The following is a 19,754-nucleotide window of genomic DNA, read 5'->3' on the forward strand; positions in this document are numbered from 1 at the left end:
TATACTATGTACTGCTTGTGTGCTGTGTTCTCTGTGATTGATTGTAGTGAGGTGTGTCGGTGATGTTGATGCTGATTGCACAGAATAATAAAAATATTTTTGTTCAACAGAATTGTCAGTGTTTGGTGTCACCTTAGTCACTCAGCGTTTATATTCCGTGATTTCTATGCTATAGACATCGACATGTAACCCCGCGTGTGGACTCCGTTCACGTCACCTATTCAGCACTTGGTCATGTGACATAATTCAGTCAAAATGTCTGTCCTTTCTTACGCCAGATAGGTTGTTGATATGTCAAGAGAATTCTTGTTCATCAGATCGACCCACACAATTTATTTATTTGTACATTCTTACACACTGCACAAATATTTGGTGCATTGGCTTCCAAATTTCGGGTAATGGTGCCCGCCCATCATAGCGAAAGTTTCGTGTCTCACTCATTATGGTGGCCAGATAACGGACTGGAATAACGAAGAACCGGTTTGCGTTCCTGGCAGTTGCAGAAATGTTTCTCGTCAGCGCCATATCCTGAGACCTACCAAGTCTCCTCTCCACTGAGTACCGGGTTCCCCGTTCCGAGAGTTAATGCGGTTGGGGCGTGAATCTGACAACTCGCCTCTATACATTGCCGAGGTCACGAATGCATGAAACGGAACTATACACATGCTTCCTCCCTAGATCTAAATTTTATAACATACAGCCGACTGATTAGTTAAGCAGGGGGAAAACTACATTTTCCTTCCAGTTGGATATTATTCAAGTCATCCATTCTAACCGGGAAATTTATCCCAATTTACAGCGCTTCTCTCTCTCTCTTATTCCGAATTGCTCTCTTCTAATCTTGACCTAGAAATTAACCATGCTACGTCAAGTGTTCCCTGGTCTTCCCCTGTCCCTCGAGAGGAATGCTAGGATATGTAGGATATGAGGTTATCACACCATGGATTATGAGGGGTTCTATATGCTGGGATATTAAGCCATGTAGAAAAAGTAAAAGTGAAGGTATCCCTGTAATAGGCCGTGGAGGCCCATAGGATTGTGAGATGCTGAGGTTCCCACATTTTCTGGACAATCGGCTCATAGATGCGGCAAGGTTGTCATTCCCACGCGCCGTCCGCCCTTTATCCCCAAGAATATTCCAAGAATATTCCTGGTACTCATTTCTGTTAGAGGCTGAGTCGACCCCAGGGCCATAGTGCGGCTGGAAGAATTAGGTCAATCTAAAAATCCAATGACCTCATCGGGACTTGAACCCGAGACCTTCGGGATTGTATCATAGGACCTCAACAAGCTACGCTACCGCGTGCTTGTAGATAGCGGCCTTGAAATGGGCTGATCACTAGTGAGGAAATCCTACTGTCTGTGTAAAAAAGATTACGAAACAGAAAAGGCCAGGACCCCAAAGAAGGCTGTAGAGCTATTGATGAATGAATGAAAAATTTATAAATCCTATTGTAGAAATATAAGCAACCTTGCACAATTGGTCGCGCCATAGCTCGAGCTACCCACTGCGGCGGCCCGTGCTCGATCCCGGATCTGGTCAAGTGGAATTTGTGATGGACAGTGTGGCGCTGTGGCAGGATTTCTCCGAGTATTTCGGTTTCCCCTGCCAATCTACCTTCCACCAATTGCTCCACAGTCACCCTAACCTATCATCTCGGGGGGTACAATATGCCAGAAGTGGCCGCAGTACAAGGGACCTAGTCCCACCCCAGTAGCAATAAAAAGAACCTTGCATAACTGACCCAATTACAACTGAGAGAAGGGCTTCTAGACATGTAAACCGGATGTACGAGTAAACAAATCTCGTGAAGCAGAATCGTCATTGAGAGAGTTAATAGTTTGCCACTTAACCAAAGAAATTCTCCAGCCTTTATGCAACATTAAGATGCATCACCATGTTAACGAGATTGAAGTACCGCTTGCAACCCTGAGACACACCCACTTCATGACAGTTACAATTTCAAGGCACTGTACTTCTATTGATATAACTTGCTTTGATATACCAAAAATGTGCAGTCTGGGTACAGTATATATTTGTGTGTTTCGTAATATTCTCACAGTAAACAGCGTCCAGTTCTTCAAACAACATTAACTGGTTAGTGTTTATATCAGAGACGTGATGGTTCTTGTGTACCAAATTCTTATACTTTCATTAGAAGAAGTGATAAATAGCTTATGAGTTCTTTCTTTCTCAGAGAAAATTCAGAGTTTCAGTCGAAGGTGGAATGTTTACTCTAAAGGATATACAGGCAGGGGTATCACAAGATTGAGCCCTGTCCCTCACACTGTACAGCATATCTGTAAATGATACCCCCCGAACACCTGGTGTCTATGTAGGTCTCTTTGCTGACCACACCTGTATACATGCGACAGACCGAAAAGAGTGTTATGTACTCAGAAAGCTGCAGCGAGGTCTCATTGCTATTGAAACGTGATGTGAGCGCTGCAACATAAATATTGTGGCGTGCCTTCTACAAGCCGGAATATTTAAACAGAGCGGGAGTCCGTTGCTAGACAAAGGCTTGTTAAAACATGTGGCCGGGACAACAAGCTGGAACAGACCATTGCTAAGCATCGTATACAAAAGACAGATTCGTATTCTCGTCAGAGAGGACGCCCCACAAAACAAAACCGTAACTGTAAAACAGTAATAAATATCTGTTCATGAGCCCCAGATGTGGCTCGACGCCAAGACTTACTGACTGACTGACCGTCAGTCGCAATGTGACAGAGACTTTGCATTGTTCAATGTCTGCTCCTCATGTAAAAATTGTCCCTCTGCTAGATGTGCAGCAGCTGATAATGTTGTTTGCAGGGACGTTGAGGTATTTGGAGCCAGGAAAGTTCTCCCCAACCGTCTTTTTTTTATAATATTTTCTCGTGTACAGTGGTACGCGTGACGAGAATGACGGGTTCTAGTTCGGATGATTTGATTTATTAGCACCTTGATTACAACATCTCTTAATCACATTCTAATGACAGCGCTAACCCTCATTTACACATGCGTCATATTTCACTGTTTTATATAACTCTATATATATATATATACACACACACACATACACACTCTCACTCACTCACACACACATCATACTCTCACTCTCTTTCTCTCTCGCCTGGTAATGCAATGAAAACACAGGAACAAGCACTTCAAGTCACTCCAACTATTACACATGGATGAAGTTTTCTAATCACACACGAAGTTTTCACACGACAGACTTTCCGTGGCTATCTTCCGCCAAGAACTCTCTCACTGTCATTTTTACACTTAAACACACTCAAACACTGAAATCTGTCAAAGTCAAAGTCACATTGCGACTGACGGCCAGTCAGTAAGTCTTGGTGTCGAGCACCCTCCTAGTGCTCATGACCAGATATTTATTACTGTTTGGTAGTTACGGTTTTGTTCTTCTGGGGCACCCTCTCTGGCGAGAGGACGGGTCAGTCTTCTGCACATGCTGCTGGCCCTTGACAGCGCAGTCTTTCGCGACCATATTTTACTGTCTCAGATTTGAGACTTTCCTTTTCGTCTTCTCCTACGACTAGCAGAGTCACGGTGGAGGTATTCGACCCCGCCTCCACAAGGGTGTGAAATCTGTTCTGCATGGAATGTCGTTATATAGCCTCCGCACCGAGCACCCACAGAAAACCGCCTCTATTTTTGTCTAGGAGTGTTTACCGCGACGGTGCATAACAACGGTCGTCGCAAGAACACCGTAGAAAACTAGTCATGTGATAGCCATATTGCCAATCTATTGGCGCGCTGACGGTTCCATAGCAAACGAACTATAAACATTCATCCTATTGTTTAGTGCATTCATGCGACTGAAGGTTGTTTACAGGTCGTTGCCTAGAAATGCTCCGGCCACCCGCGTTACAATATGCTGTAATTGTAACTATTATTACCCGTATTGGCATTTACATTAAACTGAATTATTCTTTCTAAATATTTATACTTTACATTTCTCAACTCACAATAGCAACTTGGATTTATGTTAATGAAATTATTATTATTATTATTATTATTATTATNTTGTCTACTTACTTCTCTGGATTAATGTGTTTTTCCTCCAATGTTTACCTTTAATTAGTTTTTACTTTATGTTGTGCATGTCCACAGTGTAATTACTTTCATCTACACTGTTCTGTGTCTCTAATTGGTCTTACGGCTGTTGGCTCGTCACATAAATAATAAAGAATTAAATTTAATCGAATTATTATTATTCTTATTATTATCATCATAATTATATAGGGAGACTCGTGTTTTGTGCAGATTTTGCCTGAGTTCAGTTTGTCGCACATAACCTCTGCACTTCGCACGGTAGTCATATTTGTAGGAAACTTTAAGATTTGTCTTCGTAAGAAATTGCACATTCCAATCTCCGGTGATTCGTTAGATTTCTCCATCAAAACGACAGCTGAATATGGATCTTTTTTCCCATACGTTCTACTGAAATTTACACTAATATATTGTGAATAGTTTCGAAGATCTCTCGCAGAATATAACGTTAGAATCAAAGGTTACCTGGTGCTACTGTTGCTCTCACCTCAGAGGGTCGTTCATCCGTCATTTTATTGTTTTCTTATTAAAAATATACGAAGGTTTAAATACAGTATGATTGCAGAACATTCACACCAGATTTCGTGACAATCGTCAGTTGGCTCAGTGCTTCAGATGGGGGCATGCAGACACACACACATGCGGTCTCATTATATTATTTTTCATTGAATGAAAATATTGTAAAATTACAGTCAAATACCGGATAAGATCTTCATTTAAGACATTACCTTGTTTTCAGACGAGGCCATATTTCATCTGTCAGGGTTTGTCAATCGGCATAACGTGCGGTTCAGGGGAACGACAAAATCCACACGTCTTTTTTCTTCCTTGGCAATACAGCCCCAGTGAGCCTAAGCCTACCTCCATGAACTTCGTTTCACTTCGGTTTTTCTAGATCTTAGATATACGGTAGGACTCCTTGGGCGGGTGATCAGCTCGTCGCAAGGCCTCTACCTGTACACAAAAACAGAAAAACGCACGCAAACATCCATGCCCTGAGTGAGATTCGAACCCACGATCCCGGCTTCCGAGCGGGCGAAGACAGTGCACGCCTTAGACCGCTCGGCTACCGTGACCGGCAATGCACACATCTATAGAGAACATATCCTAGATAGCCCAAAATTAACCTTTTGGTGTTGCCTAATGAAGGACAGGATTATCGGTCCGTTTTTCTTCGGTGAAGCTACAGTATCTGGCCGTGTATACCTTGGCATGTTAGAACAGTTCCTGTATCCCCAGGTAGCCGATCTGCAGCCTAACATAATCTTCCGACAAGATGCCCCCCCTCCCATATTGCGGTCGGGATGTTCGGAGCTCCCTCAATGCCACCCTCCAAGATCGCTGTATTGGACGCGGCGGATCAATTTGGTGGCCACCACGTTCACCGGACCTCACTCCGCTCGATTTCTTTCTCTGGGGTTCCGTGAAGGACCGTGTGTTCGTGCCTCCAGTGAATGACCTCCCAGATTTACGAGCCCGCATCCGTGAAACGATTGCTACTGTACCAATGGACATGTTGGAAAGAACGTGACAAGAATTTGAATACAGATTGGATATTGTTCGTGCTACAAATGGTGCACATGTCGAGTTTTTAATAATGTGTCAAATATTTTTTTGAGTTGTTCTTGTATTTCCTGTAGCTTCATTTTCCTACCATTCATACTTTCTGTTCTAAGATTTAATAAAATGTGGGAGGTTTGAATGGAAAACACTGTACATCTGTAATGGACGTAATAGGTTTTCTATGTGTATCACAAGGTGGCAGAACAGTCCAGCTTCATGTCAGTCTAGGTAGTAGACGCGCATGCGCAAGTTCAGAGGCTGGTTTCAGTTGTCAAATTGGCGACCGTGTTTCGGTGTATAATACCGAAGAGCAGCATTCTGTTGTGCTTTTTCTGTGGGTAAAAGGACTCAATGCATAGGATATTCATAAAGAAATGTTTCCTCTGCACGGTTGGAAGTGCTTGCCATGTAAAGCGTTTCACAGCTGGGTCGAGAAATTCTCTAATGACGTTCAAAAGTAGAAAATATGCCGAACCAGGTGCGGAAGTGGCCGAGACAATAGTTAAAATATTTCTATGCTGCGGGTTTCAACGCACTGGTAAAGCGATGGGACATGTGTATCAGTGTTGGTGGTTGAGAAATAAATGTAATCATAATAATAAATAAAAAACTGACACTCAACTAATCCAACATAGTGGAAATATACCAACAAATGGAGCATATAATAACATTATAGCGACATCCGTAAGAACTACACTGAACAACACACAAAACACAGACGCCTTACGGCGCGAGAAAACATAACGACGATTAATGCGCTCAAACAAATATCTTTTACGAACGGATTACGACAAATGGAACGACGTTTACATATTTATTTTGGAACTACTTCATTGCAGATAGAGTGAAAAATACAGTGTAACGGTTTTAACGAGATAAACGGTTTCCTGTTGATGGTCGGACAGGGTCGAAACATGTAGTCGGAGAGGAGGAGTAAATGAAGAAACAAAATTGCATTTTGGAAGGAAGTATAACTTGTTTAAAAGCGAAATCAAAAGTCCGGCAATTTTACGTTCGGTTGGCACCGAAGGATGTTTCGAGATATCGACCTTCGTCTATAAAAAAAAATGTTACACCCATAGTAGATTCTGATAGAGTGACATCGCTTGAGATGAATTGCAAGACCACGTTTCCATTAAGAAAGCAGCGTATATTTCTGTCCTGAAAATTCACGTTTAAAACTTTTCGATACATCTGTTAACGAAAGGTCTGTGCTTTGATATATCGACCTTCTACTGTAAATGAATTTGTTATATCAGTAGTAGATTTAACAATGTGTTGTAGTGCCAGTCAGCACTTTTCTTACAGGAAGAAAGCCATATTCAAACATATGATTTTTTTATGTAAACCAGATATCATTATGAAGTCTCTTCGTAGCTCTGTCTTCATAACGAGATGAATTCTGTTGCCTACCTAAGTAACGAGGCAATTGAATAGATGCATGAAAGTAGCTTTTGTGGGATTCATATGCTTGTACGGCGGGGCTCGAATATTTATTAGTGTTCTCTATACCACTTCATCTGCTTCAAAAATTACAAACACGTACTTCCACAAAAAGCAATTAATGTGCCCCATTTTCGTGAAACTCACCCTGACATAACAGACGTTTATGTATGTAAAAAGGACACATATAACATTCCATAAAGCACGCAAGTATGACCATCATTGTAGTTAAAAGCGGGTTTCAAGCTCAGCTCCACTTCAGAGAATTTAGAGGTGCTTAGTGAAGTGATATATACACTAACGGAACGCGCACGTGCCGTTTGCGTTACTGTTAATGTTTCAATTTTAGACGATTTTCGAAAACGGCTTCAGTTTCTTCATACATTTTCGTCCGTCCGTGTGCTCATAACAGCGACAGAAATTCCTGGCCGATTTTAATAAACCTCAATATAGACAATTTGCAATAAGTGTTTGATCTATAAATGAATATAGAAACTGCATCTTTCAGAGAGTTTCAAGAGCGTGTGTTAAACTTTTTTACATGACACATCAGTAATACGAGTTAATAAATTAAGAATATCCGATTTAATTCATTTAGAAGGTGCCTTTGATGATAACATAGACTCCATAAAGAAAAGCACAGAAACTATATTTGAGCAAGTAAGGAGACTGATCTAGAGGGAAGGCAGAGAGAACTGAGTATGTGTTGCGGTCTCGTCAAGAAAATGCAGGGCAAAATCATAACATAAAGATATGCAACAGATGTTTTGAAAATGTGGCACAGTTCAGATATTTGGGGACGACTGTAAAAAATCAAAATCTGATTCAGGAGGAAATTAAGAGGAGATTGAATTCAGGTCTTCTCGTCTGATGTCTAAAAATGTAAAAATTAGAATATGCAAAACTACAATTTTGTGTGTGGTTCTGTATGGGTGTGAAACTTGGTCTCTGACATTAAGGGAGGAACATAGACTGAGGATGTTTTGAGAACAGGGTGTTGAGGAGAATATTTGGACCGAAGAGAGATGAAGTGTCAGGAGGTTGGAGAGAACTGCATAATGAGGAGCTCCGTAACTTGTACTCTTCTTCAAGTATAACTAGAATGATCAAGCCAAGGAAGTTGAGGTGGACAGGGCATATAGTACGAATGGGGAGAAATGAATGCATATTGGTTATTGGTGGGAAAGCCAGAAAAAGGAGACCACTAGAAAGACAAATACCTAGGTGGGTGGATAATACTAGAAAGGATCCTAGAGATACAAGATGGGATGATATAGACTGGATTGAGCTGGCTTAAGATAGGAACCAGTGGAGAGCCCTTGTGAATACGATAACATACTGGAAAATTCTTGAGTGGCTGCACAAATTGTGGCTTCTCAAGAAGGGCTCAGCTCCATGAAGTTAGTTCAGTTAGTTAGAAGGTGTCTGTACTTCCTGCTCGTAATGTTATATAAACAGAGCCTTTCGAATACTTTAAGAGTGTGGTGAACTTAATGAAGTACCTGTTACACTCTCACTGCTATGTATAGCTAGATTCCACTAATTCAGACCATCACAGTCAAGTGACATAAAGGCTTTGTTAAAAATCGTGCAAGTACCTCGCGCTTCTACATGTTTCTTTAAAGGCCACAAAATGACACGTACATTTGATCGGGGGGTCCACTTTTATAGTTTATGCACTAAGGACTTTTAACCGAAACGTCTTTGAAATAAAACTTTCGTTTATTTCTAGCCCCATTAGGGTTGCTTCCTTCAATTTCTCACACATGCAAATAGGACACTCTTGCATCCCTCGAACAGCTGAAGGAGGCTAAAACGATTCTTCGTCAATGGTAACTCCGAAAATGTTATGGAAACATGAAGAGCAACATCCGTGGAGAGCGTAAGTGCACTTGAATGTGGGGAAAGCATATTGAATAAAAATGGGGTTAACAAAGGCACAGCATTCATGATTATATTATAAATTCCATTAATAAAAGATACTACTATAATATATCCTGGATATATATATATATATATATATATATAACTGCGAAGAAATTATTTATTTATAGGTAAAAAGCGACATCGGAAATATATTCGAATAAAGGCTATGTTTGTATGTACCTGTTCAAAATGTTTTGCCTTCCTATCTGCTATCTATAGACGTAAACATTAAAACGTACACAGATGGAACTTTGCTTTTCCATTTGTTTGAGCGTGAGACCTGGTATTCCACGTTTAGGGAATAACAGAGACTGGGGGTGTTGGCTTTAGGGTGCTGATGAAAATATTTGGAACCAAAATGGAGGGAGAAAATGAAGTCTAAGGAGAATTACATAATAAAGACATTCATAATTGAGATTATTCTTCAATTATATTAATAGAATCATAATATTAGAAAGGATCATATTATATGCGCAGGTACACAGTGAAAGCTGCCTTATATTATAGTTGAAACAAGTTTATGTTATACTGCAGGAATAGTTGAGCCGGAAGTCACTGTCACACTGGATCACTTACCACAATGATCGAAAATCAAAAATTTAAAATTGAAAATATATGCAAATTAGAGGGAAAGAATTTTGGGGTTGACGTCTTGCATCGAGACTGTGGTGCAGTGAAGGCCAACCCCCGGTAATATGTTAACAGAGTATTAACTTTTTGTATTTTAGGGAAAAATGTTGGTTGGAATAGATTTAGTCTTGTGAAATACTTGTAAGATGTACGAAAGCGGATGTAAGAAGGTTAAACAACTTAAAGGAATTTCTGCGTATGGACTTAGACGGACATTGGCTTGCCACGGGGGAATGCCCCGTCAGCAGAATGACATTGAAGGTACATCGAAATGATAACTTTGCAGAAGCTACGCTTGAGCAAGATGGGGGGAACGTTGCAGGTAAAAGTGTTAGCCAAAGGGTCTAGCAGTAGAAGGGGGTGTGTCCCCTTAGGATCCCAGCCAACGAGATCACCCACCTTGGGATAAGACGTCATTGGAGGCGGAACTGCACCCCCCGGGAAAATAATGAGTAAGCATAAATAGGGGTATATAACCCAGGGACCAAATTAGGAAGGGGATTATTCTAACAGTAATTTTGGCCAATTGCGGCCGCAGGCTATGTCAGCATGGGCACCGACTCGACACCCGGCAACGCCATCCGTCTGCAGATTCAACCCAAGTAAGTGGAACTACTCTTATCGCCATGCATAAGAATTGTGACATTATTAAAGTGTAACTCCTCCAATGGGACTTGAGTTAGGAACGATGCAAAAGTGTACAGGGCGTAAGAGTAATCCAACTGAGTGATACAGATGTAGCCAATTGTAATGTGTAACCCGACACCAGTCGGCTCTTTCATTGTGATAGTACCAAAATGTGTATAACTGTATACTGATTGTGTTTATTCTAATATAGGGTAGCATAGGGTGAGGATGTGGATTTCTGTTGTGATTTCCTCCCTTACCACATTTCGCACTTGCGCCCTTCAGTCAAGCCCGGTGAACCGTGAGCACCTAGCCAACGAAGCAACGAGAGAGGAAGCTATTTAGTCGTTTCCTTAGCCCTAGCCCTGTGACTGCAGTATAGAAGGTGACAGCTGGGATACCTCCACGCCCCCCTGTCACCACGGAATAACTGGTGGCATAACAGAGACACCTGCTGTCTGCTCTCGGGAATATTAATACTAGGAATCAGCTTTTGTTTTTCTCGAAAGAGCCCCACAGATAGAAACAAAATACATAACAGAAAACTGTTGCTTAATTATAGACCTCTTTCTAAGAGGTGAATCTATAAATAGCGACCGTTTCTATGCAATAGCTCGGTAAAGAAGTTCACGCGGTAAAGAACACGCACGTAATAATAAAAAACTCTGTTTTGTATATAGTCCCTCCTGAGATGTTATTGCTGGTAGGTTTGGAGATGGTGTAGTTGAGTTGAGTTCAGTTGTGGGATATTCGCCGCACAGTACTGACGTGAACACAGAAGCTGTAAACCTCCATTGTTAGGAGCCGTTAGCAGGAAACAACTAGTAACAGATTGAAAATACTAGCGTATGTTGCAGTCATTTATAAAGTGAGGAAATCAGCGATAGTGTTATAGTTATTTGCATATACGACGTGTAAATGGTCAGTAAATCTATTCAACTTCGTCCGTAATCACGTGACAATATTAATCTAAAATATGTTTTCCCAGGATCCTCCTACTTAAATGGCAATATTATTACAATTTTCGTTAACGAAAGCAAAATTCTGTGCACCTTATGAATCTTCTGGATATGAATGTAACCAAATATGAATACAAAATATCCTATGAATGTTAAGAATCTTGAATTTTTATAACTAAAGTGGAAAGTAAGCAAAAATCTTATTACTATAATTTAGCCCATGGACCTTATGAGTACTGTGAATCCTATGGAAAGGAATATAGCCAATAAGTATGGAATTAGGATATTCTGCCCAAAGCACAATGAGTGACTAAAATGACAACAGATCGAATTAAGTGACTGAATGATGACATGATTGAAACTATTACAGCAGCCCTTTAATTATTTCAAAATTTCTTTCTTTCTTACACCGTCACCAAATGCTGATCGCAATTCCTGTAAGAGGACGTGAAGACCCACAAGGTTGTGAAACGTCGAGGCTCCCACATTTTCTAGACAATGGGCTCACAGATTGCGGTTAGGTTGTCAGAATTACGCGCCGGCCGTTCTTTACCCACAGAAAGATTCCTGGTACTCATTTCTGTTAGAGGCTGAGCCATCCCCAGGGGTCATGGTGCGGCTGGAATGATTAGGTAATTTGGAAAAATCCAATGACCTCATCGGGAATCAAACTCGTAAGCTTCCGGCTCGTACCATAGTGTCTTAACCAACTAAGCTACCGCGTGTCCCCACCAAATGCAGATAAAACCTTAAATTGAGTAGATGAACATAGTGTAACATGTCTGAGTGAATGGAGACGGGGTTTCGCATTGCTAATTGGATTTATTAAGGGAACAGCTTAACGCTCCGGCTGCTTTAAATCCTCAGAGGTGGTCAATCGGTACTCATATAAGAGGCTGAGTTCACTGATCGCCCTGGAGTGTTCATCACGGAGGATTTAATATTTGGTGCATTTATCGCCTTTTCTGAATTTTGTTTTTCTTTTCTCCCGAAAAAGTCTGTGGATGAGTCAAATTTCTGGCTGCCCCCCCCCCCACTTCTATCGGTGCCAGCACTTCCATCCTTTCCTTCATTTATCGGCTGGACAAGAAATGTATGTTTTATTGATAAAAACGGCGACAGGAGACGCTTCCTGTCGCACCCTCCGTCAGGTTTAGAACATCATGTACAGACTGTCTTGCNTGGCTTTGGTTACAGTTTAATTGCGAGACGGTAGCAGGAGACGTAATGTTCCCCCCCCCCTATTTTATTGGGGTGGGGTGAGACTGAATCCACTTGGCACATCGGCCACTATTGGGCTATTGTACCAGGCCCAGTGGATAGATGATGAGTGTGGAGCAGTCGCGGAAACAGAAGTACTTGGAGAAAACCTGCCCCGCCACAATATTTTAATATTGTGACATGTAGGACGTTTCTAGGAAGCGAATGGGAAAACACGTTGCCACGGAGAGATTTGTTCCTGGTAACCAGTGATTACGGAACACGGTTTCCATTGATACGGAAACTGAAAGTTGTATACACGTACACCTAGAAAACCAAACGGTTGCTTAGGAATTAAGACGTGGTTTCCGAGACAACGCCTTCATGCAGAATAGTAATGGAAACCCTTGGAGGCGCGGGCTTCTATTCAGAGGCATACGTCAACCCTAGCCCTGCGAGTCTTACGAGGCAAAACAAGACTTCGGTGCAGGCGCGATGACGTCATACTGCAGTAGTGAGTAGGAGTCACGTGACCTCTGCGTTTCCGCAAGTGACGACCCAGCCCGTCGCTGCGCGACGCTCGGTAAACACCACTTTGTCTTCACGCAACAGTGGTAGCTATCACGTAACTGGGTCCTATGGAGTCCGTTGCCCGGCCATCGCTCAGTAAACACGTTCCAACAATAGAGGCTCTCTTCTGCCTGGTCAGTGCAGAAGCTATATAACGAGAGTATTCGGCAGAACAGATATCAGTATTAGTCAGTATTGTGTTGTATTTGAGAGTGGTGGAAGCAAGCGAAGTGGAACCAGGAATACAGAAAGATGTCAAGTGAATTAGAAGACTTTGTGTGTTCGACGGTGCAGCGATGTTGCAAGTTAATTGCATTTTTTAAACAAAATTACAAGATTATTATTTACAGTGCATGTATTCACATATTATGGAACAATATATATAAACATCAAATTCAAAGTGAAACATGCTACTTAAAAATCCTTACATCACTCATTTCTGCCAAAGTTCTCTAGAACACAATAAATCTCATGTGCATGAAATTCTAATGGGGGAATCACCCTTCCTATATCATGCTTCCATGCAAGCCGGGCGACCTTTTCTCTGCACGTGGCCGGGCGTCTACGAGTCGGCTGGTCCTCGTAGCGTCGGCGGCCGTGTAACTTCCAACCGGCAGGGTTTTCTTGCGTCGGCTGACGGTGTTGCTGTTAAAGCCTCGCTGTTACTGTCTGCGCTCCCGATGTAAGCGCACCTGTTGCTACTAGCGTGTCCCGTTTCTACTGGAAGGCGTACGTGATGCTGCTTACGGCGCCCTTCCAGCTCTACGGCCTCTCAGAAAACCAGCAGCTCGCGGATGCCATGCTCTCTCAAGGGGGATAGCAGCCTCAACAGCTCTGGCCTCAGCCTCAGTAGGGGTCTCGTTCCAACGGAGGAGCTGGTGACCTCTACTTCCGCGTCGTACCGGTGATAGCCAGCACCTGGTATGTTTCTCTCGTGAGCCATGCCACAACTCACCCTGCCAGAATCTCCTTTTTCATACGATGTAGACTGAATGGCCTCTTCGTACGGTCAATCCTGGACTTCACGTCTTTATAGTTGAGCTTCTCGTTAATTATCTTGAATTCACTCCCATCACGGACGAGGTGCATACACTTGCTCCAAGAGTCTATCTTGGGCCCAACTGAAGTCGTATTCGGCATGGGCTTCTCGTTAGTTATCTTGAAGTCGCTCCCATCTCGCACGAGGTGCATACACTTGCTCCAAGAATCTACCTTAGGTCCAACTGAAGTCGTATTCGGCATCGGCGCTATGCCCACTACAACCTTGTTGATTGGAAGTTCTGCAACAGAACAAGACCGTTATTAATCAGCAAGTTTTCATCGCACCTTGTCATCAGAGATATATGAAAAGTTCCGCGCTGCAATTGTGAGAGGGCTGTTGAGCCAGCCGGCTACTTCACATATAGAAAAAAACTCTGTGGTTTTGTCCGTAAGCAAACTATACTGACCGAGCGACCGCCACTTGTCGGCGAAGTTAGTGCCAGCTTTAGCGGATAGAACGTGTCGCGTGGTCGGCGCAACGAATCCCCACGGCCGTTAATCTCTGTTTTCTAGACCGGAGCCTCTGTTTCCTTGGAATAGCTCCTCAACTATCCTCACGAGGCTGAATGGACCCCGTTCCAGACCCAGTACTTCTCAGTAAAATGTGGTAGCACCGGGAATCGAACCCGGACCTCTGGATCTGTAGCCAGGAACTCTGACCACTAGACCACAGAGGCGGTCTCTAGCCGAGAGATTTTACATTTACAGTGGATTGCATAGATCCAAAGTAAGTCAAGTGGCTGCTGGATGTGGAACATGCTGTATAAATACAAAGAATGTCTAAAATCAGCAATAACAGCAGTGGTTACACTCACGCGGTTATTCAGAGATACATCCACTCACATACGTGACATTGTCACCTCATGCAATTTGAACAACCTTAAAATCTGATACTTGGACTTACGCTATTTACACAACCTTCACATGGATGAGTCAGTATTCAGAATCCCCTGGTACCCATTAGCTAGGTGGCTCGATGGACCCCAGAGTGTGTCCAGATTTTATGAAGAGGAGTAAAATCTCTAAATGCCGGGAATCAAACCCGGACCATCCAGCCTGTAGACCACTGCTATACAAAATAACCTATCTCGACTTCAGTGGGGTGTATACTATCATGAATTTGGAGCTATGCTTCCACTTCCCCATACTTTTTCATGGTTTGGTGTTTAAAAAGTTAATCCAGCGAACATTTCACATTCCCTTTAAGAATATGTTGATAGGATGAAAAAAATTGTCTTTCCACATTAACTTAATGTTAAGACAGGCGAACATGTTATTTTAATGTTAGGTTAGCTGTATGGACTAGGAAATCTACTCACTCGTTTTATGTGCTGCAAAAACTGCAGGCTCGAATTTCCCTCTTGTCCTTCTATCAGGGACACGTGTTGCAGGACACCCCTGTAGCTTGGGTGTCTTAGTGGGTGTAGTCAGTTCCTTCTGCTTCTGCAGGGGTCTACCGACCACCACCTGTTCCTCATGGATTTTAGGAACTACTTGTGNTAGAACAACAACAAGAAAACCAATAATAATAATAATAGTAATAAAAAGTCAATAAGTACAACAAGAAACTGGTTTTCCAAAGAAATGAAGGTACTTTGTTGACAAGAAAAATGGGAACCAAACGTTATATGTGACACTTTATAATATGAGATGGTTGTCATTTTGCCTTATCCTGTATAGGTTATGCAATATAAAAACTTGTTTATGACAGAAACACTACTGCTGACCTCTGTGAATAAAAGTTACCCTCACTGAGGAATGAAGTTCGTATAAATGGTATTTAAAATTCGACTTTTATCTCACAGAAGATACACTCTTTCTCCATTACAAAACTAAACTAGATAGACTTGAAAAGATTCTGACGATGGTGTATACCGTACTTTTTTGGCTTGTATCGGACTTCATCCATCGTCTGGTAAGTAAAAGACAAAAGGTCACAACGTTTCGGAGACTGGATCTGTCTCCGTCTTTAGGTGGGTAGGGCAGGATAAACCTACTCAGTTGGGCCCGTTAGAACGAGGTAGTCTCAATTACTCAATCCAGGGACTTAGTCCCACTCCACTAGCAATAAAATAGTCCCTTATACTGTGGCCACTTCTGGCCTATTGTACCAGCCCAAGAGAATAGGTGAGGGTGATTGTGGAGCAATTAGTGGTATGAAGATTGGCAGGGGAACCCGAAGTACTCGGAGAAGTCCTGCCCCAGCGCCTCTTTGTCCACCAAAAATCCCACTTGACCAGACCCGGGATGGGACCCGGGCCGCCGCGGTAGGAAACCAGCGACTAACCGCTTAAGCTATGGCGTGGCCCAGCACGTAGCGTAGTGATAGTTAATGTGGAGACAAATCTTAAGAAACTCACCTTTCTCAACGCACATGGAACAAGCACAAACAGGGCTGCAATTACAGTATACCACGCAAGGGGGGAGATGCCTGATGAAACCTGCAACAAATACCAGAGCTGTCACATGAAAGTTATCTGTAATTTAATGTTAATGAGTAACTTTTTGACTCACTAGGCCATTGGATGGCAGCTCACTGCCCTGGAGCATCAGACAGCTGTTTGTCGTCCTAATTGCTCCTCTTGAATATTTTAATGAATAAAATGAACAGAAATAAGGAAATATATAAAAAAATCTAATAGATCAGGGTTAATAAATAAAAGAAGAAATTCTGCGAAGAACCGATAACATACTTTCTTTTCACTATAACTACAGGTTAGATGCAACAGATAAAGAGTACACCATTGAGGTGTACATGAAGTACACAGAATACATTTAAGCATTCAAGTAGTATTGAAGTTACGGCCTCAACAATCCAAGGTTCTCCGGTGCTGGCATTGCTGATGCATCAGGGCTCATGTCACATGATACACATTATAAATTTCGCGACTATTGATTCTGGGATTCAAGTATCCTGAGGTTATTACATGAAAAATTTCAGAAGCTGCGAAGGTGGTAATACTGATGGAAGGGATTTATGAAGTGTGTCGTTGAAATCGATTCATGTAACATGGTATACATACAAAGATTCATAACGACTTGTTCAGGCATTTAACTAACATACGGTTATTAGCCGAAAAATCTGAGAGGCCATAATGTTGGTACTACTTCTCGAAATGCCGTTGATATGACTTCATGTGGTAGGATGGGTATACTAAGATTCATGAAGACTGGTGCAGGAGTTCATGCATCAGAAATTAGAGAAGCTGTAATGTTGGTATTACTGACGGGATAAGTTTAAGAATTATGCCGTTAAGATGGGGGTCAGGTGACATGATATACATACCAAGATTCATAAAGATTGGTTCTGGTATTCGAAAATTAAAAGGAGGGAAACACAGAAGAAAGAAACAAAGAAAGAAAGAGAAACGGGTTGACAACCACTGAACTAGTCTATATGTATAAATTACTGTGTCTCTGAAATTTACATGCATATCCAGCATTACCTTGTCCTGGGAACCGCTGAGTTCTGGTAAACCATCTTGCGGTGACTGCTTGGAAGAGACAGGCTGGATGATTCGACGGGTTCGGACAGTTGAATGGTCCGTGGCAATTTTGGGGGGCTCGACATTCAGGAGGTTTGTGTGTTTGGGTTTGGGTTCGGGTGCTGGGACAGTTGACAGTTCTTCTCTTGTTTTGAGTGAGCTTCTGCTGGATTTCGAGAACACAGTCACTTTTAGTTCTGGGGCCGGCGGGACTTGTGACCATATTCTTTTGTCTACCGACCCTGACTGAGTCATGAGACTGTCTCCCTTTCTTAGTTCTGAAGGTGTAAATTTAATTGGAGGGATTGGGGCTCTTGGTGGGCTTTGGAGGATCGGCTTAGTTATAATACCATTTTGTATTGGCCCTGAAAACATAGATTTACATTAATAATAATAGAAAAATTAACGTTTACGTCACTAATGTCACACTTGTTACCCTAAAGTAAAATTTAGTGCAATTTCTCACACTCGTGGGAGTAGAAATTATTTCGTATATATGTATCTGTGGTCTAGTGGTCAGAGATCCTGGCTACATATCCAAAGGTCCCGTGATTTATTCCCGGCGCTATAAGATATTCTGTGAAGTAGTGAGTCTGGAACGGGGTCCACTCAGCCACGTGAGGATAATTGAGGAGCTACTTGAATTGAAAAGTAGCGGCTCCGGTCTAGAAACCCGAGATTAACTGCCGTGGGGATCCGTTGCGCTGACCATATGACATCCTCTATCAGCAAAATTTCGCACCAACTTCGCCGACAAGCGGCGGTAGCTCGGTCGGTATAGTTGGCTTGCGGACTACAGGATGTACCAGAATTCAGGAAAAACTTCCTTTACAGTATCCTCAACCGGATCGGTCAGTTGACGGCCATTTGTCTTTTGTCACAAAATTTTTGGATCAATGCAACAGACTGCCATGAGTAGAGAGGATAGTAGGAGGTCACAGGGCCTGCGCACACCACCGAACCGAGGACCTTCTCACCACGTGATGCCTTCCACTGAAGGAGGCATCAGTTTTATATTCAGGAAGGCGACAGGGGTTTCCTGATTCATTGCAGCTTCAGTTGTTGGCAAGATAGCCCTGTGTATGCCCTGAGTTTCCTCAGAATTGCTGGGCATTCTTCTATATTTGATGCCATGCTCCACCAGCTTCTTATGCCCAATATTCTGATGTCCTATAACAAACATGCTCCCCATCCAAACTTAGCCTTCCACTTTCCTAGTTCCTTTTAGTTTGGTATTGAAAACCTTGATCGTTCTATTTTCGCTAGCACATATTAGGTGTCCACCCCATTTAAGCTTTTTCACTTTTATCGATCCAATAATATCTGGTTTATTAAATAATTTGTATAGCTTAAGGTTATACCTCTTCCTCCCTGCCCCCTTTTCTTCCACTGGCCCGCTCACAAAGATACGTATACTTGATAGTCTTTGATCCAGCCCTGGCAATGGCGAGTTCTGAGATGCATAAGATAGCACTGGGCTTAAATATACTTTGTACATCAAAACTTTAGTTTTCCTGGGTTTCTAGTGAGACTCAGGTGTTTCATGAGCCTGTGGAGACATTTATGAGCCTCGAGGACACGCTTTTTCATCTCACCATTGACGTAATTTTACAGTTGACCTCTGATCCAAAACGAAAGTATGTACAACACCAATTTATATTAACCAATTTCTACACTGTGCACATCCGTTATTGCATTCTTTCTTAGTCACAAGCTTGCACTTTCTTTTTCTTGATTAATTTTCAGATATATCTTTATGCCGATCTTTCCAAATTAATAAAACTTCTTTCATAGCTTTTTGTGTTCTTCTGATTGTATCAATTTCATCTTCATATGCAAAAATATGAATTGACTTATGGAAGATAGTTCCTCTTATGTTAATGCTTTCGTCTCTATTTTATTTTCTCTACCGATACATTAAACAAAAGGCAGGCTAGGGAATCCCCATGTCAACCTCTGTTTCTGGATATTATAGGGTTGGACAACGTGTTCTGGATCTTAATTTGGCATTGAGTCTTTCTCACATTAGCTCTGCCCAATACATTTAACTACCGTGGAATGTGCATCTCTTCTATCGCCATACAGAGGTTATTTATATCCATACTGTCGTAGGCTAATCTAAAGTAAATGAAAATATGATGTGTTTCAATTTAAAATTCATAACATTTTTCAAGAACCTGGCATATAGTGAAAATCTTATGTTCAGTCGATGTTCCTTGACGAAACCCACATTGGTAATCCCACAAT

At 42.0% G+C, this 19,754-nt stretch overlaps 1 protein-coding gene across 1 annotated transcript; it reads right to left on the reverse strand.

Moving 5' to 3' along the window:
• Positions 1-13,335: 13,335 nt before the first annotated feature.
• On the reverse strand, positions 13,336-18,013 carry LOC117282526. The gene is made up of 4 exons (XM_033752493.1): positions 17,469-18,013; positions 16,310-16,463; positions 15,342-15,515; positions 13,336-14,261 (listed from the first exon to the last, which is right to left on the reverse strand). Exons 1-4 carry the CDS (start codon positions 17,880-17,882, stop codon positions 13,933-13,935), a joined length of 1,071 nt encoding a protein of 356 aa, XP_033608384.1. The 5' UTR covers positions 17,883-18,013; the 3' UTR covers positions 13,336-13,932.
• Positions 18,014-19,754: the final 1,741 nt, after the last annotated feature.

This window comes from Cryptotermes secundus, unplaced genomic scaffold (genome assembly GCF_002891405.2).
Source record: "Cryptotermes secundus unplaced genomic scaffold, Csec_1.0 scaffold1305, whole genome shotgun sequence".
Taxonomy (NCBI): Eukaryota; Metazoa; Arthropoda; class Insecta; order Blattodea; family Kalotermitidae; genus Cryptotermes; species Cryptotermes secundus.

Bases quoted from the DNA above. Each gene is read 5' to 3' on its own strand.
- LOC117282526 (XM_033752493.1), bottom strand. From the start codon at position 17,882: ATGTTTTCAGGGCCAATACAAAATGGTATTATAACTAAGCCGATCCTC. The intron at 16,464-17,468 runs GTAATGCTGGAT...TATTTGTTGCAG, and splicing joins TCAGCGGTTCCCAGGACAAG to GTTTCATCAGGCATCTCCCC. The intron at 14,262-15,341 runs GTGAGTAGATTT...GTTCTGTTGCAG, and splicing joins TTTTGCAGCACATAAAACGA to AACTTCCAATCAACAAGGTT.